General features: G+C 31.9%; 2 protein-coding genes across 3 annotated transcripts; both read left to right on the top strand.

Moving 5' to 3' along the window:
• Positions 1-3099: 3099 nt before the first annotated feature.
• Positions 3100-16636, top strand: LOC137832228 (starch synthase 3, chloroplastic/amyloplastic). 2 transcript variants are annotated; one of them, XM_068640277.1, is made up of 17 exons: positions 3100-3299; positions 3424-3675; positions 3823-3874; positions 3969-5318; positions 6064-6278; positions 6586-6856; positions 7581-7756; positions 8803-8910; positions 9272-9381; positions 10563-10668; positions 11228-11398; positions 13777-13905; positions 14485-14667; positions 15159-15290; positions 15398-15509; positions 15701-15824; positions 16133-16636. In XM_068640277.1, exons 2-17 carry the CDS (start codon positions 3553-3555, stop codon positions 16266-16268), a joined length of 3498 nt encoding a protein of 1165 aa, XP_068496378.1. In that variant the 5' UTR covers positions 3100-3299; positions 3424-3552; the 3' UTR covers positions 16269-16636. The 2 variants fall into 2 exon arrangements, with proteins under 2 accessions (XP_068496378.1, XP_068496379.1); XM_068640278.1 differs by having other exon boundaries at positions 3154-3293.
• Positions 16637-20169: 3533 nt separating this feature from the next.
• On the top strand, positions 20170-21169 carry LOC137833157 (protein S40-6). The gene has a single exon (XM_068641518.2). The coding sequence runs from the start codon at positions 20249-20251 to the stop codon at positions 20780-20782; it is 534 nt and encodes a 177-aa protein (XP_068497619.1). The 5' UTR covers positions 20170-20248; the 3' UTR covers positions 20783-21169.
• The last annotated feature ends 4566 nt before the right edge of the window (positions 21170-25735 follow it).

The following is a 25735-nucleotide window of genomic DNA, read 5'->3' as shown; positions in this document are numbered from 1 at the left end:
AATTATGGATCACCTTTTGTGATTTGGGTTTAAACCCTATTCATCCTAATTGGACTGGATCGGTATCTGATTGACGTTTCAGGTATCATTTTGCACTAATGATTATTCTTTCAAAACCAACTGAAAAACAAATTCAAATAACCGCTTTAAATCACTCCATCACAGTAATCTCATGAGTAACTCCCTCATAATGTCGTATCATAAATTGTGTTTCAGAAGTTTTTAAACTCTCGCAATTATGATGCAATCTTAAATAATAATAAATATTTAATATAGTAATCCCTTTATTTTCTTCCCATATTATTATAATAATTAAAATAACTTAATTTTAAATGGATAATTAACATTTAATATTGAAATGGGTTTCAGTGGTTTTAAACGCTTACGAATATAATAAAATGAAGTAATTTTAACTAACAATAAACATTTAATATCACAGCTCCTTTATTTTCTTTCCATATTATTATAATAACTGAAATAACATAAATTAATCTTAAATAGAAATTAATATTTAATATTGAAAAAAAGGAAAAGCATAACTGGATAAAGAGAATAGATAAAACATAAAATTAACACATGATTAAAATAATAGGAAATCAACTCGGTTAAGGTGAATATTCTAATTGGAAGAAATCCTTCTTAATTAAGACATACATAAATAATCATATATTTTTTTTTATGTAAAGTAAATTATTTTAAGATAAAATACGCACACTGCATATAATATTTCCTACAATAACTAAGAAAGAAAATTTATTAATAGAAGACGTCGTTCCAATTTAGCAATAGTTAGCACCAATCAATATTATATTGAATATTTTTTCTTTTTTTTAATAAAAGTGTGTGATCCCACACCAATCAATCATCATTATTTAGTATTTTTTTTTCCTCTTACATACAAGTGTGGTGTTATCTTATGACCATTATCTAAAAACTCTTAAAATTGTTAAATTAGAATAATAACTTAATTAATTTTTTAATATCATGAAAAAGTAAAATATTAATAATAATAGTAAATCACATGATGCAAAATTAAACATGATTTATTTTATGTTCTAATCCTAATTTTGAGTAACAGAGGTTAAAATTTTTCATTTTAAATATGAGTTTTTAAATATTAGACATGTCTCTAATTTTTTTTCCAATAATTTTTTTTGGAGACAGCCACGGTGAGATTGTTTTTGCTATAAAAACTAATAGATTTTTATCTTATTTGTGATTATATATGTACTGTCTAGGCCGAAAGGTCAACTGAAAGTCTCGACCGACCGAAAGGTTGTACGGCCGAAAGGTCAACCGAAAGTCTCGACGCCGAAAGGTCAACTGAAAATCTCGACCGACCGTGAGGCTCTGACGCCGAAAGGTCAACTGAAAGTCTTGACCGACCGAGAGGTTGTGCGGCCGAAAGGTCAACCGAAAGTCTCGACCGACCGAAAGGTTGTGCGTAAAATTAAATTAGTGATTATAGCAAAGCCCATAAGATGGGCCCAAATATACAGGTGTGTGTTTTCAAAATGTTAGGTGCAAAAAGAAAAGACCTAAGTAACTCTTAAGCCCAATAAGAGAGCCTTATAAATAGAGGTTCAGCTCAAAAGGTAAGGAGAATTTCAATTGATCTGATAAGCAAAAAACTATATCTGACTTTGGCATCGGAGCGCCTTGCAGGTACACACACCCACCTGTGAGGAGAAGAAGCCGAGAGCCCAACCCGAGAAGAAGCCGAGATCACCTAGCTGAAGGAAAAGCCGAGAGCACCTAGGTGAAGGAGAAGCCGAGAGCTCTTAGCCGAAGGAGAAGCCGAGAGCTCTTAGCCGAAGGAGAAGCCGAGAGCTCTTAGCCGAAGGAGAAGCCGAGAGCACTTAGCCGAAGCCGAGAGCTCTTAGCCGAAGGAGAAGCCGAGAGCTCTTAGCCGAAGGAGAAGCCGAGAGCTCTTAGCCGAAGGAGAAGCCGAGAGCACTTAGCCGAAGCCGAGAGCTCTTAGCCGAAGGAGAAGCCGAGAGCTCTTAGCCGAAGGAGAAGCCGAGAGCTCTTAGCCGAAGGAGAAGCCGAGAGCTCTTAGCCGAAGGAGAAGCCGAGAGCTCTTAGCCGAAGGAGAAGCCGAGAGCTCTTAGCCGAAGGAGAAGCCGAGAGCTCTTAGCCGAAGGAGAAGCCGAGAGCTCTTAGCCGAAAGAGAAGCCGAGAGCTCTTAGCCGAAGGAGAAGCCGAGAGCACTTAGCCGAAAGAGAAGCCGAGAGCATCTACCTTGAGGAGAAGTCTAGAGCACCCAATGTGAGAAGAGACCGAGAGAGTCCAGCCCAAAGTTCGAAAGATTTGTATAAGAGTTAATCTTGTCAACCTAATTTTAGTGTTCTTGGTCCTTGTTGTAAGAACAATATATAAAAAATTGATTCATGAATGACAAAAACAAAGTTTATTGAACAGATAGAAACCCTTTATAAAAAAAACTCCTTTGAGATTTCTTCATAGATAGACAGAGAAAGCAAAGCTGGAAAACCGACTTCACTTTTTATTTTTTAGCTCACACTTTCACGTGATTTCTTTTAAAGTTAATATTATAAGTCTGTGAGTATGATTACAACTTCCCATAGATCAATGATCCAAACAAAGAATTTAACACAAACCTTCCCTACCAAGAAATTGTTCTAGCGTTCTCATCTGACATCTGCCACATTCTCATTGGCATGTATCTTCCACTCTACTACTTCGAATCAATCTCTTCTCACTTTAATTTAATTAACAAAAAAAATTCATTACTCAAACATTTCCCAGTTAGAATGTGTTTTCAGATGATTTTAAGTTTTCCAGTTGAAAACTTGAAAGTTTAGAATAGGAATAGCTGGTTACAACTTACAAGTATTAAATTAAGATTATACATGTAATTACAAGCTTTACATAATATTAAAAAATCTCACTTAGCCTTTGCCTAACCGTCCAAACAAAATGATAATAAGATACAGAAATTAAATAATCTGTGGAAACATAAGTGTTTTTTTTTTTTTAGTTGGCAGTGTTTGATAATTAACGTAAATGACAAAAAGACATGGAACACTGGACACCAACATTCGACAATACAATAACCACTCAAATATAAGTGAGTTTGCACCGTTGGATGAATCTTCGAAGTGTCGTTACTTCCATGAACGAGTTATGTGCATTGCGGGGAGCAAAAATAGTAAGAAATGTTATAAAAAAATAACAAGAAATAGGCACACAAACAACACCACTTGACTGTCATATATGTGGCTCAAACTCCGATACTGAAATCAATTGATACCATCGCCGAACTACTGCAAGTACATGTATCATCATCATCGTCATCTCATTTTCATTCTTTATGTTTTCGTAATTTGTTTCTCGTTTTGTATACAATAGACTAATATATATATTTTTTTTTTTTTGCTTTTTTTATGATTTGGCGCACAGATTCAATGGCATGTTGATTGATTTTGGGTCATTGGATTATTAGCACAATTGCATTGATCAAATGGTCGCACCACGGCGCGTATAAAAGAGGAACAAAGAACGAAACGTTGTTCTTGGAAGTGAGTGGTTATGGAGATGTCTTTGCAACTAAACTGCAAAACCGTGTTTCCCTACAGAAGCGGTTGTGTGAAGCCGAACTCGTTTCCTGGGGTGTTACCCCGTCGTTCTGTAACGTTTGGAATTGGTTACATGGTAATTACTAAGTTTTTTCAGTTTGCTCCTGTATATGTTTTATGTTTTCTGCTTTCTGCTTTCTGCCTTGTACTTTCTTTTTTTCTTAAATTGGATTAATATGGTGGTGAATATTAGAGTTTGTGTACCTTGTCTTTTGGATTTCAGTGTTCCCCGTGCAAAGCAGGTTGGGGTGCTTCTTTCGTCCGTGCCAGTGCAGGTTTTTCAGTTATCTTATTTTCTTTTTGTTATTTTGTTGTGTTAAGATTACGAATTTATGAATATGCTTTTCTATTAATTTTATGGTTTGGTAGATTTTTCTCGGAGGAGGCAACAGAAGAAGGTGTCAGTTACAAGGCCAAAAGGCACTGCTGCAAAGGGTTTTGTCCCAAGCAAAAGAAATGCAAGATTGAAGAAGGGGGATTCAGTAACTCCTGTAGTCAGTGAGGTTTCAGGGGGGGATAAGAAACAAACAGTTGATGTGAATCTTGATGATGATAAAGAAGGGGGGGTTGAATTTTCGGAAGACGTGAGGTTTGAGGTTATAGATAGAACTGATGAAATCGTTGGGGATGTGGGGGAATTATTGTTGTTAGATGAGACGGTGAATGTTATTGAGAACAGTCAACCTAACATCTCTATAATTGATGAGGATGTTGAGGTTCTTGAGTTAAAAGAGGATATTCCTTACAATGGAGGTGTTGGGATTGTTGAAGATTCAGAAGAAGGGTTGTTGGATCGTGCAGAAATTGATGAAAATGTTAAAGATACAAATACTGATACTCTTGATGAAATAACCGAGGAAGCTGTTGAGGAATCAAGAACTGCTAATGATGATAGAATAAAGGAGGAAGCTTCTCGGCTGTTGAAGTTAGAGTTGGAAGAAAATCAGCGCCAGCAGGAGATAGAGAGGATTGCAGAGGAAAAACTTTCTCAAGGTACCAAGCTGTTTGTATATCCTCCTGTTGTTAAACCTGATCAAGATATAGAAGTTTTCCTTAATAAGAGCCTTTCAGCACTAAGTGATGAGCCACAGATTCTAATCATGGGGGCATTCAATGATTGGAAGTGGAAATCTTTTTCCGTTAAGTTGAATAAGACACGTCTCAAGGGAGATTGGTGGTCGTGCCAATTATACGTGCCAAGGGAGGCCTACCAGGTAGACTTTGTGTTCTTCAACGGACAAAATGTCTATGACAATAATGACCAAAAAGACTTCCGCATAGCCATTGAGGGAGGAATGGATGCATCAGCATTTGAAAATTTCTTACTTGATGAGAAACGTAAAGAATTAGAAGAACTTGCTAGGGTGCAAGCTGAAAGGGAAAGACAAGCTGAAGAGCAAAGGCGAATTGAGGCAGACAGAGCTGCAAAGGCAGAGGACAGGTCACGGGCGAGGGTGGAAGTTCAGAGAATGCAAGAAACATTACCGCAATTGTTGAAGAATGCTGTAAAATCAATTGATAATGTTTGGTATATTGAACCTAGTGATTTTAAAGGCAAGGACTTGATCAGATTATATTATAACAGAAGCTCAGGTCCTCTTGTACATGCTAATGAAATATGGATTCATGGTGGGCACAATAATTGGAAGTATGGATTATCAATCATTGAAAGGCTTGTCAAATCTGTTTTAAAAGGAGGTGACTGGTGGTATGCTGATGGTATGCTCTTTTACATATCTATGCTTTGTCTTTGTAGTTATTTCATTTCCTCGAAAATAATCTTTTACTATATATTAAAAAAGATGATGAATAGAAAAAAAAGTGCTATTATGTGACTAGACGGAGGTGGAGTTTGCATCTCTTTATTTATAATGGCCACATGTTTGCCGTTTGAAGGAGGACTTACGCTATATATATTGTGGTATATGGTGATTGATTAGGTGAATGGTGTGACTTTGCAGATGAGATTTAGACACATGATTCTTATGTACCTTCTGTATCCACAAGAAAAACCCTAATGAAGTGAAATTAATTTATATATTTGTCATGTCCATCATATAATTTATAGATGAAAAGGTTGCATATTCAAGGGACAGGGATATTTGTGTTTATGGCCATTATTTTGCATAAAATCTTGATGAGAATTTTGAATCTTGAACATTTTAAGTTATACAACCATTTCTAAATTATAGGATTTCTACTATATCTTACATTTGGCTGAAATTTCATAGATTGATAGAAAGAAAGAGGCAGAGAGAGATGAATTTCTTTCACGAAGCATTAGATGTTTAGTCCTAGAATAGGATTTAGACATCAACTCTTTAAACTTTTTAGGTGTCAAGGACTGTTTGACAGTCAGTGAAAGAATTATGGTTCAGAAGACGGATAGAAGCTTGATATTATCTTTAGGATTAATTTGAAGAATGCAACACCTTTTCTTGATCAATTATTATATTTTATGCAGTTATTGTACCTGACCAAGCTCTTGTCTTGGATTGGGTCTTCGCTGATGGTGCACCTCAAAAGGCAGGTATTTATGATAACAATCGTAAACAAGATTTCCACGCTATTGTCCCTATGGTTACACCTGATGAACAGTATTGGGTTGAAGAAGAACAACTGCTATACAGAAAATTTCAGGAGGAGAGGAGGTTAAGAGACGAAGCTATGCGTCACAAGGTTAGTTCTGGCACGAGATGACATCCAGATGGTAACATTAAGGCGTGATCTAAGATGCTTCAATCATAAAAATAAGCTTTTCAGTTGTCTGTTCCTTCTTGTACCACTTCTTGTAAATCTATACAGAAAAAAGTATCGTATATTTCTATACTCTAATTTTGGGTATGAAGGATAAAGTTCACCTTTTGTTAAGAGTGTAGTTCTAGATTGATCCCTATAACTGTTTGCCTATATATGAAATCATTTTTTTTAACAGATATTCAAACTAATACTCATCTTGTTTATTTGTTCTTATCCTTTTTCGCAGGCTGAAAAAATAGCACAAATGAAAGCTGAAACAAAGGAAAAAACTTTGAAAAGATTTTTGCTTTCTCAAAAGCATATTGTATTCACGGACCCTCTTGATGTTCAAGCAGGGAGTACAGTGACAGTATTTTATAACCCCTCCAACACAAATCTGAATGGAAAGCCTGAGGTTTGGTTCAGATGTTCTTTTAATCATTGGACTCACTCTAATGGTTCATTGCCTCCTCAGAGAATGTTACCTGCAGAGAATGGCACTCATGTCAAAGCCTCTGGTGAGTCTCTCCCTTAGTTTACATTTGAAAGATGATTATAGTCTAGACCATATTATTCCCTCAGTTAGCAATATAAAGGATATAATGTCTCTTTGGTTGCTTAATTTTGATTTTCTATTTTTTTTAGATTTTGGTTAAAGGATGTTATTTATGAAATATGATTTTCCCTACAAATACCACACTTTTGATGCTTCAACATATATGACGTGCTATTCAAGTTATCAGATTACTTGTCTTTATATTGAGTGCATTGTTCTGCTATCAATCTCTGTGTTCACGGATACTACTACTTGAATAACACTACAGGACACAAGGAGAGGCAATGGGTTTCCTGAGCCAGTGGATTCAATTAAATATGGATTTATGCAAAAATAAATAAATTCAATATGCTACTGCGTATATCAGAGATAAATATAAGGATGCAGATATTTTTCTATTAAAAGTGATTTTTTTAGCACCATTACACTTTGTGTGTCCTAACGCCGAGTTTTTATTGTACTAAATTTTATAGAGAAAGCTGCTAGGAGTTTCTAATGTGTCACTTGTGGTTTGTGTTTAGATTCAATGTCCATGGATCTTGTGTCATAAGATTTTTAAGATGGAGAATTTCATTTGAGTTTTGTAAAGTTGGTATTATGCAACTTCATCAAGGGTATAATCACTTTGTTCTCTCCAGGGAAAAAGACATTGGCCCTGAAAAAGTTAAATGATTGTGTTTCTGCAGTTAAGGTTCCATTGGATGCATACAAGATGGACTTTGTATTCTCTGAGAGCGAACATGGTGGAGTTTTTGATAACAAATTAGGAATGGATTATCACATACCAGTTTTTGGAGGTATTGTAAAGGAACCACCTTTGCATATAGTCCATATTGCTGTGGAGATGGCCCCAATTGCAAAAGTGAGCTAACTCATTCCGTGTATATTTTCTTAAATTTATTGACATGTCTCTGCAGACACTTTTATTTCCAAGGCTGGAAAATTTCAGGAAATTAAAGTGAAGGAATTTTACTTTTTCTCATGTGTTATGGTATGGCCAGATTGAACTCTCCTGTGTTGAATGTTCACATGACTTTGTCTAATGGAAATTTTGGATATGTCAACCCTTATTATTAATATTTGTGAACTTTTATGAAGAGATAGACACAATTTCCACATGAAAAAGTCGTATGAAAATTTAACACTGGAGGATTCATTCCCAACATGGTAGCAGTTACTTTTTTGGTGTTGTTTTCATAAAATAAATTAAAAAAATCAGTTGCAATTTCTTTACGCTTTCAATATTGAAAGTGGAATTTGTAGGGCTGGAAAATTAGCATACTCTTTTTCATGGGTGAAGGGAAAAAAATGGTTTAATTTTTATCTGAACTATAGCAGGTTTAAGGGTAGCATTTAACATTCCTTAAATATATGGTTTGTTAGAAATATTTCTTGAGCGAATACCATAAAAAAGTTATGATTTATTAAGAACATTTATTTTTGGCATATACTAAAAAACATTTATTAAGAACAATTGTATTTGGCAGTCAGTACTTTTCTCTCTCTCTATTTAGTCTTTCCACTTTTGTAATCTTTATTGTCTTAAGTGTCATTGGGGGAAGTCTTGTTAATAATCAAACTTCTCTGATTATTTTCTTTTCCCCCTTCGTATCTTTGTAGAATAAAGAAAGAGGATTGTAAAATACCTCCCTAAGTGTATTATTTTATTAGCGATTGAAAAGAGAATTATTGAACATCTAGAAAAAAAAATGTTTCTCCTCTTTATTAAAATGTGTAAGCATTAGGATGTAGCTAGGGTACTTATGAAGGGTATCTGTTTCCATTAATCAGTTGTTATTGCAAATTTTGTTCAGAAAAAGATTGTTATTTATTACTATGTTATGCAGAGGATATTTGTGAATAAATTTAACACATTTGTCTGTTTCTGATGGTATTAATTTTTGGCAGGTTGGGGGCCTTGGTGATGTTGTTACTAGTCTATCCCGGGCTGTTCAGGATTTAAATCACAATGTGGACATCATTCTTCCAAAGTATGATTGCTTGAACCTTAGCAATGTAAGTTTTTTTTCTCTTCCTGTTGCTGTGGTACTTATTTTACATCTTATACTCTGCATTGGATAAATAATGTCTATTCCAACTTCATTCAAAAAAATTCTGTTATGTCCTCAAGTCCCTATGGACATGGCGTTATAATAATGCTTCCAATGATATAGTTTGCTATTCAATATGAAACTGATCGATAATAGAGAGAAGGCGGGACACCAATATTGTTTGGGTTCCTTCGGCTTCTTCCCATTGAGCATTTGCATCAGTGGATATCTTAGAAGACATATATGTCTAGGAAAATGTACTTTTTGTGTTTATGTATTTTAGTTACTGTTATTACTAGCTACTAAATGTGTGGCTTGTAATGCAGATAAAGGACTTTGAATGTCAGAAGAACTATTTATGGGCAGGGACTGACATAAAAGTATGGCATGGAAAAGTTGAAGGTCTCTCTGTCTATTTTTTGGAGCCTCAAAATGGGTAAATGTGCTGGTTCTCCAATTTGCTCTCTAATGTGTGTCAATTAACTGTTTCTTATATCTGAGCCTCCTATTTTATTTTGGAAAATACGATTTTCACATCAACTTTCTAGGTTAGAAAAATATGTCTGTTTAGATCGCAGGCAAAGTTTATGGTAGCTCTATTCACATAATTGAACTTCAACAGTATTATAATCAAATTTCTTGATGGCAATCTTAAAGGCTTTGATTCTTTCGGACACAATTTTGTTCAGGGATAAAAGAAAAACATAGTAAGAGAAGAAGAAAGAATTATTGGAAGTTTTTTTTTTTTAATTACAAACTAAGTACCTAAGGAGAAGATTCTCCTTCCACCTTCCCCTCTTCTACACTCTTCTCCTATTTAAACTAATTCCCTACACCTAATACATTAAATGCCCAATACTACTTTTTAAATTAAGTTCCTTTATTCTAACTCTCTGGACCCTATCAGTTGATTGGTCATCACCGGAGGTGGCTGAAAGGTATCAGAGTTTTTTAGGGCTTGAGAAGTAAAGGTGGTGGTCAGGCACATGTAATCAACTTTCTGGCTAGGTTTTCTACATGTTTATGAAGCACTTAGTACCAAACACGAGATCAAAGTATTTCTCAGTAGCATGAAGATGGGTTGGCTAAAGTTGTTAAACCCAAATTTGTACAATACTAGGATAAATTTGTAAAATCCAAGTTTTTCTCTTTCAAATCTTAACCCAAATTATATTTGAATGTCAACCACAGATTTATTTCTGTCAAACTGTTTTGATGAATTCAAATTAAGGATTAGATCAAATCTGTCACCACTTTGTCAAGAGAACAGAAAATCCTTTCTGTACCTTTAAAAGATATTGTATATTATTTGTAAAATAAGCCTTTGGACGAGACAGAAGAAAATCGCATAGGTGAAAGAAATTAGTTGATCTCTCCAGTTGTATATATCACGTTTATTAAGTATATAAATTCAACAGATTGAATTGATAGTTGTTAGCTGTATTATGTTTGACAGTGAGGGCTAAACTATATTTTCATTGTAATTATCTAAAGATATTTTTTCTTTTATTTTGGGTAACCTCATTTTTACTCTTTGCTGCAATTAAGCTGACCTGAAAACTTTCAAATGTTTCACAAATTGTAGCGAGCTTTACATATGAATATTCTTGGCTGCAGGTTCTTTCAGGTTGGCTGTGTTTATGGTCGTGGGAATGATGCAGAGAGATTTGGTTTCTTTTGTCATGCTGCTCTTGAGTTTCTACTCCAAAATGGATTTCATCCTGTAAGAAATATCGTACTAGTGACTAAACTTTTCATTTTATTTTATTTTATTTTATTTTTCATTAAAATATGTCAATTTCTTAACTTCCAATTAACATTTCCTTTCCTTTGTGTAAGAGTGAATGAAGAAGTGTCTATTATTCTTGGATGCTGTGTGCTAACTCATTTTCTCATAACCCACCTGAACCAAAAACATGATATGCAAGCAGTTTTTCATTTGAGACTTGAGAGTGGTTAAAACTAGAACAGTGGCAAGATATTCTTGTCCTTACTTCTTTTTTGGGTAAATGCAATTTGCATGCATTTGTGTAATCCCACTTGACCTAAAAACATTATATGCCTGCCTTGTGTAATTCCATGCATTTGTGTAATCGTAACTAAGGTTCTATGCATAAAACAACCAAAAATATTATCAGCACCTTTCCAAGTGATCAGATTTCCTATTTGGGATATATATTTCTCTTTCAAATTTATTTAACATACCATTTAAATAAAGCTAGTGACTCAGGTTTAACAATGTCACCAAGGATGTATTTTAATTGGCTCTAGTAAATGGGCAGGATATCATCCACTGTCATGATTGGTCAAGTGCTCCGGTTGCATGGATATTTAAAGACAATTATGCACATTATGGTCTTAGTAAAGCACGACTTGTCTTCACTATTCATAACCTTGAATTTGGAGCCCATTTCATTGGAAAAGCTATGCAATATGCTGACAAGGCTACAACTGTAAGTGCTGCCTTAAATTTGTCAATTTCTCTAACGTTCACCCTGTATTTGATTATTTTAGTAATCATTAACTAATCGTTCCAAACCTCAAGTTGTTAGATGAAAGTAGATAAATGGTTTTTCAAATTACATTTCTATCAAGCCCTTTTGAGGCTTGAAGCATGGACAGTGTACACACCACATATACCTTGTACTAAAATTTTCCACGTCATGAACTAGTTATCCTAAAAGCTTATTCAATAAAATTTTAATTATTACCATATATATAAGGGCAACAAGGTTTAAACTCCATACCACTTGGTTAAGAAACAGAGAACATATATACCATGTTGAGTGAACTCACTATCTTCCCCGGACATACTATTTTCAACAAGTGTATTTTTGAACTCTTTCCTAACATTAGTAACGACTCAAGATGATAATTTTATTTTGTAAAATGTAATATAGTCCTTTACTTTTAATAATTTTCTAATTTATTACTTTTTATGCTGTGTTTGAATTAAGATTTGATTAATAACTTGATAAATAATTTATTTAAAATCCATGTGTAAATTAAAAATGTAGGGATGGTATAAGAAGTTACCTGTGAGTTTGCTTGAATCCTCTTAAAGAAACTGAACTGATGAAATTTTATTAAATCGTAGTACGAATGATAATAGGAGTACAACAAGTATCTATAGACTCTGCACTGCTTGGCACTTGTGTGCTACCGGTTAGGACCGGACCGTTTCACTAGTGTAATGTAACTACTACTAAGCACCATTTAGCAATAGCTAACAGCTGCAACAGAATGACAGTTGTACAAACAGACAACTGGACAACTGTACAAACTAACTGACTTATTTCTGCTAACACCACCCTTCAAACTCAAGTAGAAGATTTTTCAGAAGAAAAATTCTTCACATTGAGTTTGCTTCGAAGAAAAGTAAATTGAGTTGAATATAGAGGCATCGTTAGTACATCCGGCCACTAATCAAGAGCAGGAATATGATAGATCCCGAGTTTCTTGGTCATAAGCTTTTCTCACACAAAGAAAGCATCAATCTCCATGTGTTTAGTGCGATTTTGAAAAACTAGATTGTGAGCAATGGTCATAACACTTGAATGTCACATAGAAGAACTAAAGTAGTGTAGGGATCTGCAGTTCTGTAAGCAGTGTAGAAAAACATGATAGTTCATTAGAAGTTTGAGCCAAACTTTTATATTCTTCCTCAATACTAGAGCGCATAGTAACTTGCTGTTTTTGAGATCACAAGATATCAAATTAGGACCAAGAAGAATGTCTGCTCTTGAAGTAGAACGTCTATCATCTAAATCTGATACCCAATCAACATCACAAAAGGCCTTTAAGGATAAAGGATGATCACGAGATGCAGGTCGAAAGTGCAATCCATGAAACAAAGTACCTTTTAGATACCGTAATATGCGTTTCACCATCGCCCAGTAAGAATCAAGTAGTTTGGCCATGAGTTGACAGACTTTGTTCCTAGTAAGTGTGACATATTGTAAAGCACCTACCACCTAGCGGTATAAGGTAGGATCATAGAACAAATCAACAATGTGCCTATGTTACCTCTCAACAACGCCATTTTGATGATGTGTATGAGGACAAATGAGTTTTTGATTTATACCATAAAGAGTTAAAAGATTTGTAAAAGGTCTATGTTCTCCACCCCAATCAAGTGGCAGAGCGTGATCTTTTCAAATGTTCTGAAGTGGTGACTAAGGGGCCTCTTTTGAGATCAAATGAACTTGGGACCCCTACTTTAGCCTAAACAGAGACTGGAGTGACATGCACAGCAGAGTCTCAATTAGCCTACTTTGACACCAACACAACATCAGATTTTAGGAGTGAAATGAGTAGACACCTATTATTCCTAAACACTTCTACAATAAAAAAGTAAAAGAAATTAAAATAAAACAATTGATATTATAAATAATGCATGACTCAGTTTTTTAGCCTTGTTTTCATATGACTTAACTATGGACCTTATTGAATAAACTTACGTAGCCAGCTTTGAACTTGCTGACTATATTGCCTCAAGTGGACTTAAGCTTTCCTCTGGGATCACGGAGAGGACCATATGCTGACTCTTTTTTTTTATAAAAAAATAATCGTAGCTTATACCAGATAGCTTTAATGGAGAGAAAAAGTTTTATGTATGTTATGGCAGCAAACAATTTGAAAATGTGCACTTACAAGGTAAATAATTTTCTGTCAAGAATTTGATTGGCTCTCATCTGTTTAAATATTTCCTCCTAATATAATTCTATATAATTGTGACATCAGATTCAATCTTGGAGTTTAAATTGAATTAGCAATTTGAAATCAAGAAGCTGGTTATGATTTTTACATCATGGTCATTCATATTTGGCAGGTCTCCCCCACATATTCAAGAGAGATTGCTGGTAATCCTGTAATTGCTCCTCATCTTCACAAGTTCCATGGTATAATAAATGGAATCGATCCAGATATATGGGACCCATATAATGATAAATTCATTCCTGTAAGTAGACATATATGCATTGATCTTTCTTATTCTTTTCTTACGTAGGTTCTAGAATGGCATCTAGTTATCAAAGTTATCCCCCAACAATGTGGCTTCTTGTAATGATAACTAACTAAAGTAAGAAAGTTACGCTAGAATAATGCTGATGATTTGTATTTATCTTCACCTTTTACTTCCTTTGGATAACTGTAATGACTGACTCGATTGGTTCTTACTAGTGCCTATGCAACTGATTCTGTGAACATACTTGCCTCATGTTTCTTGTGTAACGTAATGATTGTTAGTGTTTGGGATGAATCATCAATATGTAGAACATATGCATCATATGTTTCTCAACTGTTAAAGTTTCAACAGTGCACAATTGCATGCATTGCTCCGATGAGTTTAACGTAGACAAGTTTTAAGTAGGACTTCTTAAATGCAAATGGACTGAGGGGTTCTTTTTTATTCAGTGGAATTCATTAATGGCTACAATGATATCTTAAACTCAATTAATGCCTGTACTTATTATACAGAAGCTATTTTGTTTAGTTTACTAACTCAATTATGACTATTTCTGGTATCACATTATTCCAGGTATCTTACTCATCCGAAAATGTTGTTGAAGGAAAAAAAGCAGCTAAGGAAGCCTTGCAACAAAAGCTTGGTTTAAAAAGAGCTGATCTTCCTTTGGTAGGAATTATTACTCGATTGACTCATCAGAAAGGAATCCATCTCATCAAACATGCCATATGGCGCACCCTAGAACGCGGTGGACAGGTATTCCTCTTTTTCTGTTTTACAAAGGTGTACACCAGCAGTGCCATAGTTGCCTTCATAATAGCAACAATATGGGCTAGTAAAGTTATATACATTTTAACTGTTGTTTTTGTTATCATTTACCTGACAACTGATGCAGTATTAAATATTCTTTTATTAAGTTGTTGGACCTCAGTCTTCATCTCCCTTGGGTTAAAGATAGGTGGCCAGTTTTTAACCTCCACTTAGCAGTTTCAACTTTTAGTCGAATGATTTGGCAAAAATAAACATACAGGACGAAAGATATCTTAAACTTGGAACCTACTTTGACCCTTACCTTTCTTGAATAAGTTTTATACTTCAAATAGGTACTGATAATTTTCATTATAAGCCAAACGTAAATGTCAAAGTATGGCAATTAAATTTGTTATTAGATTTTCTTGTTCCATTTAGAAATTGTTCGCTAATGTTTCATTTAAGTAGACAAGTCCTGACTGTAAAATGATATGCAGGTTGTATTACTTGGTTCGGCCCCAGATCCTCGTATCCAAAATGATTTTGTGAATTTGAAAAATGAATTGCATTCCTCTCATAATGATCGTGCTAGACTTTGCCTTGCATATGACGAGCCTCTTTCACACTTGGTAACTTATGAAACTGAAAAACCTTTGGTAACACTTTAGCCATTATTATATGTACAGGTAAAACATTATGGGACGCCACTGACTCTTCTAGCTTTCTTTTGTTCTAGATATATGCTGGTGCTGATTTCATTCTTGTTCCTTCAATCTTTGAGCCATGTGGACTCACTCAACTCACTGCAATGAGATACGGTTCAATTCCCGTTGTTCGAAAAACTGGAGGTCTGTACATGCTATATACTTACTCTATTACACTATAGTCATTTAAATGGCATGGCTAGTATGCATACCCAAATAATACATTGACCATTTATCTCATGTATATTTATATATGAAATATATTTTATATTTTATTCCATTTGTTCATTCAACTGTTTTGGTTCAGTTGACATTCATCTAAAATAATTTTGCAGGACTTTTTGATTCTGTATTTGACGTTGATCATGATAAGGATAGAGCACAAGCACAAGGTCTTGAGACAAATGGATTTGGTTTTGATGGAACTGATGTTGGAGGAGTTGATTATGCTCTGAACAGGTGAGTTATTTGTCATATGATTATATCATGAAAAACTAAATTGGCCAATTACGTACTCCCGGCTATGTACTATGCTCTCAATAATAGTAGTGTCCCAATATTGTATGCTGAATTTATTGCATCAGAATTTTCATTGGGAAAGAAGGGATGAAAGTGGCTTTGACATGGACAGGGGAAACCAAAAGCATTTGGCATATTTTCATTACTACATATTGAACTTTTTTTGGGGGGTTGTGCTACGTTTTAGCCACACTCTTGTAAATGTTTATTACTGCAAAGCAAAATTAATTTTGTGGACATTTTTTCAGGGCAATAACAACATGGTTTGATAGCCGTGATTGGTTCAACAGTTTATGCAAAAGGGTGATGGAGCAAGACTGGTCTTGGAACCGGCCTGCTCTTGACTATTTGGAGCTTTACCATGCAGCATGCAAGTTACAATGAGATTTAAATGGACTGAGGAAGTAAGATGCAAATTAAGATTCATTCCTTCTGCACAGATTTAGTGATAAGCTTTTTAGTCTTAGAATAATTTGTTGCATATAGCAAATCTTAGTGAAAAGTAACAACTGCAAGGTGACATCTGTTGGAAGAGTCGAAACTCAAAAGGTTCATTATTTTGTTGGCACGCAATAATAATATGTAATTTATATGGTTTTAGTTTATGCTAGAGAGGGAATGTTTTTTAATAGCTAAGGTTGTGGAATGCAAAGCAGAATAAATTGAATTCTGCAAGTTTTTGTGTGCATTACATGGTTCAAAATCAATAATAGAAGAAAGTGCCAATACTTATGTCTTGGCAGCGACCAGCACATACTCCTACTACCAAGGTGATAGATAGCATTAATCTTTTATTTATTAAACACTAGTTGATGTTGACGTTATCACAGTTGTTTGTTTTCATTTTTTAAGTTAAAAAAGTAATTTATATTATTATTAAATATTATAATAAAAAGGTTATACAAAGTAATTTTTAAAATTATCTTTTCAATTTGTTTAATGTAAATGTAAAAGGTATTCAAAAATAGAAGTTAAGCGGAGAAAGTTGGTGGTTATATGTAGAGGAAATAGAAATAATTATACATAAGAATAGTTCTAAAAGAAGGTTGTGTATATAAGAAATTTTTATTTTTATTATATACTATTCATTAAATTTTATATACAAATTATCATAATATTACAACGAAGGTAATGTTAAGGTTACAATTTTATAACGCAAGCGTTTGAATTATACTTTTTTTAAATATTTTTATATAACAATTTTTTTTTATTTCAATAAAAAGAGTGACGGAACCGTGTTTCATTAAAAGAATCTATATGTGCCCGATATCATTTTTCCCCTTTGACTTTCATTTCAAATAGTCTTCTCTTCACCATTGGAAGAAGTTAGGTGAAGGAGAGAGACAAAAAGTAGGGTTCAAGTATAAAACATATAAGGGCCTTTTTCACTTTTCACATAAACTATGGGGATGCAGGTAGCCAATAAGGGGGTGCAGGAAGCAAAACCTCTCATTAAGATGTCTCTTAATAAGATCACTAGATGTCATATTTATATTTTTTAGCTTTTTAAATATATATATATATATATATATGTATTAGTTTTAATAAAATAATAGGTATATTTTTTAAAAGTTTGTAAACAATTATGTTCTCTTTTATATTTTAATAAATGAAGTTTATTTATTTTTATTTTTAATAATTGATTAAAATTTGAATAGAATTTATAATTTTTTTAAAATATATAAATAATTTTTAAATTACAAATAAAATAATATATATTATATATAATTTTTTATTAAAAATATAGAAGAAACAAATATTTTTTATTAAAAAGTAAAATAGAAAAATATTTATTTAAAAAATATAAGTTTAGTTTTATTGAAAATATAAGAGATATAAGTGTTTATTTTAAAATTAAAAATGCCAATATTATTTCTTATAACTTCAAGTAAGTACATTTTCTATTATAAATAATAAATAACTATTTTTAATATTTTAATATTTATCATTATTATTATTATTATAGTTAAATTTTTTTATGTATTTATAAGAACTAGGTACATTTTTATACTTATCTCTCCTTTTTTGAGATTCCACTTTACTCTATTGACTTACCAAGTACCAAGTTACCATGGAAGTTGCTTATTGCCTCCTCTAATGTGGACATTAAAGGTACATAATAAGGAGTGATAGATCTGTAGACGTCATGAGCTCAAATTTAAAGGAGGAATTATAATTGTTTTTTTCAATTTTAAAAAATATTTGCGGTGAACAAAACAATGTATAAAAATGAGAGAAAGGTTGATTTAAATTGAAAATATAAACTTAAATAAGTTTTTTCCTACTTACTCATTAACTAAATAAAAAGAAATATATCATTATCTATATTATTTTTCTTTCATCCAAACATATTACTTATATGTTAAAATACAATGATAACATAGATGAACTTGTGCTTGATTAAATATTTTGAATCAATAACTTAAAACATATAATTTAGATTACATTTAATTTGATTTGGTTAAGATTTTAAATTTTTATTTTAAAATTAGTTTAAAAATGAAACTTGAATTGATTTTTTTTAAAATTTTATAAAGTGAGAATTAAATCAATTTTAATTTTTTTATAGATAAAATCATGCATATGTATACTCACCGAAGTCTACTTGAAGGATAAGTAAAATATTTTTCTCATTAATTTATCAATTATATAAATTTTAAATACTCATAAATTTGAATGCGTGAATACTTACATTATATAGTCAAATTATCTATAAAAGTTTTATTTCATCTAAAATTATTTATATTTAAATCTGTATCCTTTATGGGGTTCAGATAGGAAATTTTAAAAGAGTAATTATGTTTTTAAAGAATTTGAAATACTTTATGATAAAGTATGTTGTTGGGTAGTTCTATAATTTATTAGAGTAATTGGATGGTTTAAAAAAAAAATTCTATCTATTTTTTTATATTTTGATATTCTAGTTTTTCTTGGATTTGATTGAAGTATCATTAAGACTGAAACATTGCTGGAATGATTACTTTGATTAGAGTTTTTTTATTTTTTTTTGTTTTAATAGAAGTTATTTTGCAATTTAAGTTGTTATAGTTATAGTTATTGTAAATATTCCTTAATATTAGTTAGAGTTTTCTCAACTAATGTGGTAGATATTTTTTTTATATGTAAATTAAATCATTTTATCGATGTCTACAATGATTTCTTCGTTATCAGCATATTATTTTTTATTAATAGTTTGCTATGATTTATTTTACTAATTTTAATTGAATTACTAATGTCAGTTTCAATAACTGATCTTTACCAAAAAAAATTAGGTATTCACTTTTACCTTTTTTTCCCTTCTCTCCATTGCTTTATTCATTCTAAACTATTCGAATCCAAAATCTTTACTTTTACGTTGTTCTTACTATTTTACACAGTTGTTATAAAATCAGAGAATAAATTAGTAAAAAGAGCAAAGTTTTAGAAAAAAAGTAAAAAATGAACAAGTCTCCTAGGAAGTCCTAACAGCAGCCAATGAAAAGAGTGTTTGAGTTGACTTGGCAAGCAGCCTCTCCTAGAAGAGAAGGCACTGACTCAGCCAAAATGGTGCTGATGGAGGGAGCTTCTGCATGTGCTAATGAATGAGTGAGCTTTCTTACAGAGTTGAGGATAAGGTTCAGGATTGCCAAAGTACGGTTACAGCTAATACTCACTTACAACCTCTCCAAATCAAGATGCAGATGCAGCTTTTTAAAAACAGATAACAAAAATGAAAACGAAAAAGAAAGAGAGTTTTGTTAATTGATGAAAATGTTACCATGGAACTTCCCCAATCCCACTTCATATGTCCCCTTTTGGTCTTTCATTTAATCACCTTACATTCATCATTTCCACGTAATTAATTCCATTCTTGATTATATATCATCATCTTCTTTTTGGAACCAAACAATAATACACGCTTATAGGTGTACATAAATGTGGTCACATAGATTTGCTGCTTTTGTTGCCTTTTTCTGCCACCCCATGTTTAAAAAAAATAATAATGTACTCTTCTGTGTTTCTGGACTCGGATTTTCAAGGCTTCTTCCTTTGTACCGGTTGGTATTTAACATGGGTTAATTACATTTACCATTTGTTGGTTTTTCCTTTTTGAAAACTTCTAGTTCCTTTTGGGGGATATTGAAACAAAAGCAAGCTAGATTCCTGATGTTATTCCCTCACACCTTTCTGCCTTCTGATTCCCAAGACGAGAAAAAAGTCCATTTTATCTCATTAGAAGCCACAACACCATTAGGTGGAGAAGTCTCACTTATCTATGTCTGTATATACTGAAAAAGGTAATTTTGGCATCACTGCTCATTACTCAATCTTCTTACACTCCTTTGTGTATTTAACAAACACCTCATCCATCTAGGGGTGGCACTATGGCAGACCTAACAACAATGGCAGATCTAGGTGTTTTTCTGAATCAAAGTTGGGGTGTTGGTGGAGGAGCAATGGAGGACAAAGATTTGGATGAAGATGTGTGGAGTGTAGAGTACCAGAAAGATGATTCTGCCCAAAAAACCACAAGGGCATGCAAGGAATCTTGTGGTTCTTCTTCTGCATGGCGCTTACCTGCTGCCACAAGAAAGATTGCAAGGGCTAATTCCAATACCCCACCTTCTTCTGATGCTCCATTGTTGAAAGGTTCCTCAGAACCTATGGATGTCCCTGACTGGTCTAAAATTTATGGGAAGAGTTGCACGAAGGGGTCAAGGGATGCTGGTGCATGCAACAAGGGTGGTGATGATGAGGATGATGACATGGTGCCTCCACATGAATGGATTGCAAGGAAGCTTGCAAGGAGCCAGATTTCATCTTTCTCTGTGTGTGAAGGGATGGGGAGGACTCTCAAAGGAAGAGATCTTAGCAAGGTGAGGAATGCTATTTTGGCAAAAACTGGCTTCATAGAGTAGTGCTTAGTCTTCAACCATGTCATGTGTCATCATATAAGCTTCAAATTTTGGTGTCATTAGTAGCTCTACCATAATCAAATGGTCTATTATTGTTAGATTCAGTTATCATGCACTTGTTTTTTTTATTATATAGTTTATTTTGGTATGGAATAGGGTGCCACTTCTTCTAGAGGAGGTTGCATTTGTTTCTTGTTCTAAGTTTTCTGGGAAAAGAAGGATTTATAGGGAAAGCAAAAGAATGAGTGGAAGTGAGCAGTGGCAGCCTCTGAAATTTTTGAGGGGATTTCTGATAGATTTTTGGTTTTAGGCTAATATGAGGTGCACCTTACTAATGGAAGAGTTGTTACTTCTCATTGTTTATTGTTTCATTCCAGGGTTTTATAATTATATGTTTTTAGACTGAAATATTATAATGTAATCGTCTTTTCCAACTAAAAATTATAAAACAAATAGTATGGAATTCAGGAATCACAAAATGGACATCTAAAAGATTGAAATAAGCAGCATTTCTCAAAATCACAGATTGCATTACAAATTTCTGTTATTTTAATTCTTTCAACCAATACACTAATGAGTTTTAAATTTCTAAGATGGCAATAGTTTTCGAACAAATTTAAAAGTTGAAACAAGAATAGATATTTCAAGCAAACATGGCTTATTTTTGTCATACATATCTAAATTACCTTTCGATATGATAAAAAAAATACCTGTATTAAATTATACCACTTTCTGATTAGAATGGTTTAAATTGAAATTTGATCTCGATAACTTATATACTTTGTTATTAATATGTATATTGTCAAACTTTTTAGAACTAAAGTTCCAAATTGGTGGATTTTCTGATTTGGCACTCCACTAACCTATATATTAGAACTTTGGTAGACCACTTTTTCTGTTCAAAAGTTTAATTTTTCCAATTATATCATTTTATTAAGAATTTAGAATAAATTAATTGAGAAAAATGTGTGAAATTCTCTTAGTAGTTATATACTTCTTTTCAAGTTTCTGTTATTATTCTCTTTTTAAATTATTGTATTTTATTCTATTTAGTATTTTTTTTATTACTCATTGATAGATTATTTTTCCTCTTTTATTTTAGCTGTAAATTAATATTTTGTTACAATTTTTTTACCTAAAAAACTGTTTTTGATCTACACAAATCCTTAGGAAACCAATATTTACACTAAAGTTCTGTTCCAAATATAATCTCCTCATCCTTTTGTTCTTGATTTTTTAAAACAATATTTACATTCAAATACATTGCTCCGGGTGTCTGGATTCATATTCAACAAAGCCTAGGTTTTATACATACATATTTGCTTTCTCAATGCAGAATAAGTTTTACTATAATATGGAATTACTAATTTATATTTTATAAAATAATTATATTCTATAATACTTATTCTTCATTGGAAAAAGATAAATGATAAATGCTTGTATTGCTTTTTAGAATGTCCTATCTTATATTCTTTATTTTGGTGTAAAGAAAGTATAAGTCCAACTAAAAGAACACAAAATCACTAAAAGAAAAAAAAATACTATAAAGCTACCAAGAATAAAACTTTCTGGAGATATGCTTCCATGGGAATATGAGTGTTATGAATTTGAAATAAGAGTTTTCACGTTTTTGACTTAAGTTGGTAAAAATATAAATAAAATTTTTAAGTTTACCTATACTTTGCTTCACGAAGAAAAACACACTCTTATTCGTTAGAATAGACTTTAAATGACTTTGATATCATATTACAAAGTGGACTTTAAGCCTAACTCAATCTCATAAAACTGATTCATGACGTGAGGTTTGCACCCACTTATATACAATGAAGTATTTTCATCTCGATGTGGAATCTTCAACAGTAATTCTTTGATTTTCTTTTAAGAAATAGTTAATTTTGAAAATTTTAGTGTGTTTAAATTATTTTTTAAATTAAATTTTGTTATTATTTTGATAAATAGTTATTTAAAAAATGTAATTTTTCATCATCAAACCTAAATAAATTAGAAAGGCAAAATTAGTACTAATTCATTTTTTTATTTTATTTTATCTTTTATAAAAAAATTGCATTCATATTTTTAAAAGAAATTGTCTCATGGGACAAAACTATTTTTTAATGGGGACAAAATAAAAACTATAATATTTATTTATGTAAAAAAGTTTGTGGAAACCATGTGGATCCGCCACTGATTATTAATAACTTTAAAAACATAAAACACTTTTCATTTTCATGATCGTAACCAAAAATAAATAATTTATTTATAAAATATAATTAATAAATCAATTATTTTGTATATCTTCTTCAAAATAATCACCAAATCTCTTACTTCACTAAACAATTTTCTCCCGACTTAATTTCTGTCTCCATTTATGTTAGAAAATTTCATGTCATTAGTCATTCGAGACAAGAACAAAAATGAAATCTTTGTTTTCTGTTTGATTTAATTTTTCAAAAATTAATGGCCAGTTTATTTAAACTTAAAAAAAATAAAAATTTAAAATAATCGATTCTTAAAAAAAAAAACAGAAGTTGGTAATAACTATTAAATATGCCCTTCTGTGTACTTTTAAAACAATTTTTCTCGTCAGATTATTTTAGAGTAGTTTAACTTTCATATCAGTTTACTTTAATAGGTATTATAGTAGCTTATTAAAAAATAAGTCATTTTTAGTTTTTTAAATCCTAACAAAACATTTTTAAAAAAATATTAACAGTTTTCTAAAACATCTCTTAAATAAATATTTTGAGAAAAACGTATAAACAACTAATTGGTTACAATTTTATTATAAATATAAAAATCTCTTTAATAAATATTATAAAGAGAAAACAATAATTGAGTTCACTCCGTGGATGTTTTCTTTACCCATGTTTCTCTCCCATTGCAGAAGGTATGAATATAAATTTTCTTTAGTAAAAAAATATTTCATTATAATATAAATATCGTATTAGTTATATTTCTGTTGTCAAGGTGTTGCACTAAAATATGTACGTAGACAGAAAAGAAATGTAGACGAGAAGATGAATAATTAGTTTTCTTTAATATTTTAAATGTTAGATTTTTTTTTCATCTTGTTTGGTATTTTTATTTTACTAATCGCGAACGTAAGAAGGAGGTGTTGAATTTGTGTTACTGTAATAATTTATTTTAAACTAGACAACTTTATTAATGTTTTAATTATTTCTAGAAATTGAGAAATGGATAATATATTTGGTTGAGAAGAAGTTGATGATTATTTACTTTTGTAAGCACATTAGCTATTGTTATGAGCTTTGAACAAAGTGGCATATGGTGTTTCTTGAGTGTGAGATTCTTATGGAAATGCTTGAATCACACAACTTGAGTTACATGTCAAACTTAAATAAGCATACATGATTGAGCCTACATGGTCTTAATTGTTGTAGCATTCTATATAGGTTATTCAAAATCAGCAAGGTCACCACCCTAGCTTTCAACTATCTCAACCCCTTTTTCAAAAAGCCAAGTTATATCTAGATCTTCATTTTCCACTTAAAAAAAAAACCTCTTCTGAAAATTCATAGGAGTTTGCATTAAGACATTCTATATTAGAATTAAAACATTTATATTTCAATGAAGCGTTAGTGTTAGTGTATGTGTCTTTTGTTAGTTAAAATTAAAATCAATGAATCTTATGTTGCCTCTTCAAGCTATCTATGTTAGAGCAAGCACAAACAAAGGGTCTTGCAAGAAACGGAAGAAATGTTTGAACAGTTATATGTTCTCAAAGAAAACACCAAGTTTCTATATTCTCAAGCTGCTGTCTATTAAAGGAAAAAAATGTATTCACTTTAATAGGAGAGCCTCAGCTGATGGACACAGGGACAATGCAAAACAAAACTGCTTTAGTCCTTCTGTGACATAACATAACCTTCTAGTATTCAGAGGAATTTTGTTTTTTTGGTACTATTTTGATACCTTTTACAATGCTTGGTGGGAATAATTTCATGATTTCCTGCTGGCTTGAAAATTTTAAGATATAGCTAAACCTTGAAGGTTCTGCTCTTCATCCCTGCGTATCTTCCTTAATTTAATACTTCTTGAATAAACACTTTTTAAGTTATTATTTGGGTATTTCTCCAATAGATTTCATGAATCTCAATCATTTCTTCTACATGTCATTTCTTCTACATGTATGCGATTGTTGACTGTGAAAGAAAGATCAATTGGATTGCGCTGACTAGACATCTTGTTTTAGTGAATGAACTTATTTATTGTATTATGTCATTTCTATAATTTTTATTTAAAATAATTTTGTGTTTATAATAAAATTGTAACAAATATAATGAAAACTTAATAAGTTATCCAGAGTAGGTTGGAGATTAACTACCGAATTACATTAAATTCTGTATTGTTTATTTTTTTAAAAAAATTTATAATTATGTATATTGTTTCCGTGATTTCATTTAGTCAATCTTTAATACAGCAGAGTTTGCGGTATCACCATTTTTCCGTGTTTAGCTTTACATATTCATGTTCCCATTTCCTATATATTTCACACAATCAGTTCAAGATGGAACCTTAGGCTAATAATCTCTTCTTAACATGAGTGAAGACCGACATAAAGAATCTTCAAGGCACATGTTATCTCAGTAAAAGAAAAAAAAAATTAAATGACCTACGCGTTGGAGATCTCACCTTTAATCTAAATAAATAAAAATATTTATATAAATAAATAGAAACCAAATTTATGTTCACTTTCTAATACTAAGTGCTAAACTTTATTTTTTAATCACATTAAATTTTTTAGTTATAGTATTAATATAATCTATTCATGGCTAGAAACATTAGAGACGTATAAAATGAGAATGTTCGTTTTAATACAATTTATGTTATATTCAAAATACTATCATCACAAATTAAACCTCTAACTAATTGACAAAGGAAATTTTAATTATTTAAAAATATTATAAAACTCCCAGTCACTTTTATCCAATGACG

This window comes from Phaseolus vulgaris, chromosome 6 (assembly GCF_051622355.1).
Source record: "Phaseolus vulgaris cultivar YP4 chromosome 6, ASM5162235v1, whole genome shotgun sequence".
Lineage (NCBI taxonomy): Eukaryota > Viridiplantae > Streptophyta > Magnoliopsida > Fabales > Fabaceae > Phaseolus > Phaseolus vulgaris.
This window is presented reverse-complemented; position numbering and strand designations above follow the sequence as displayed.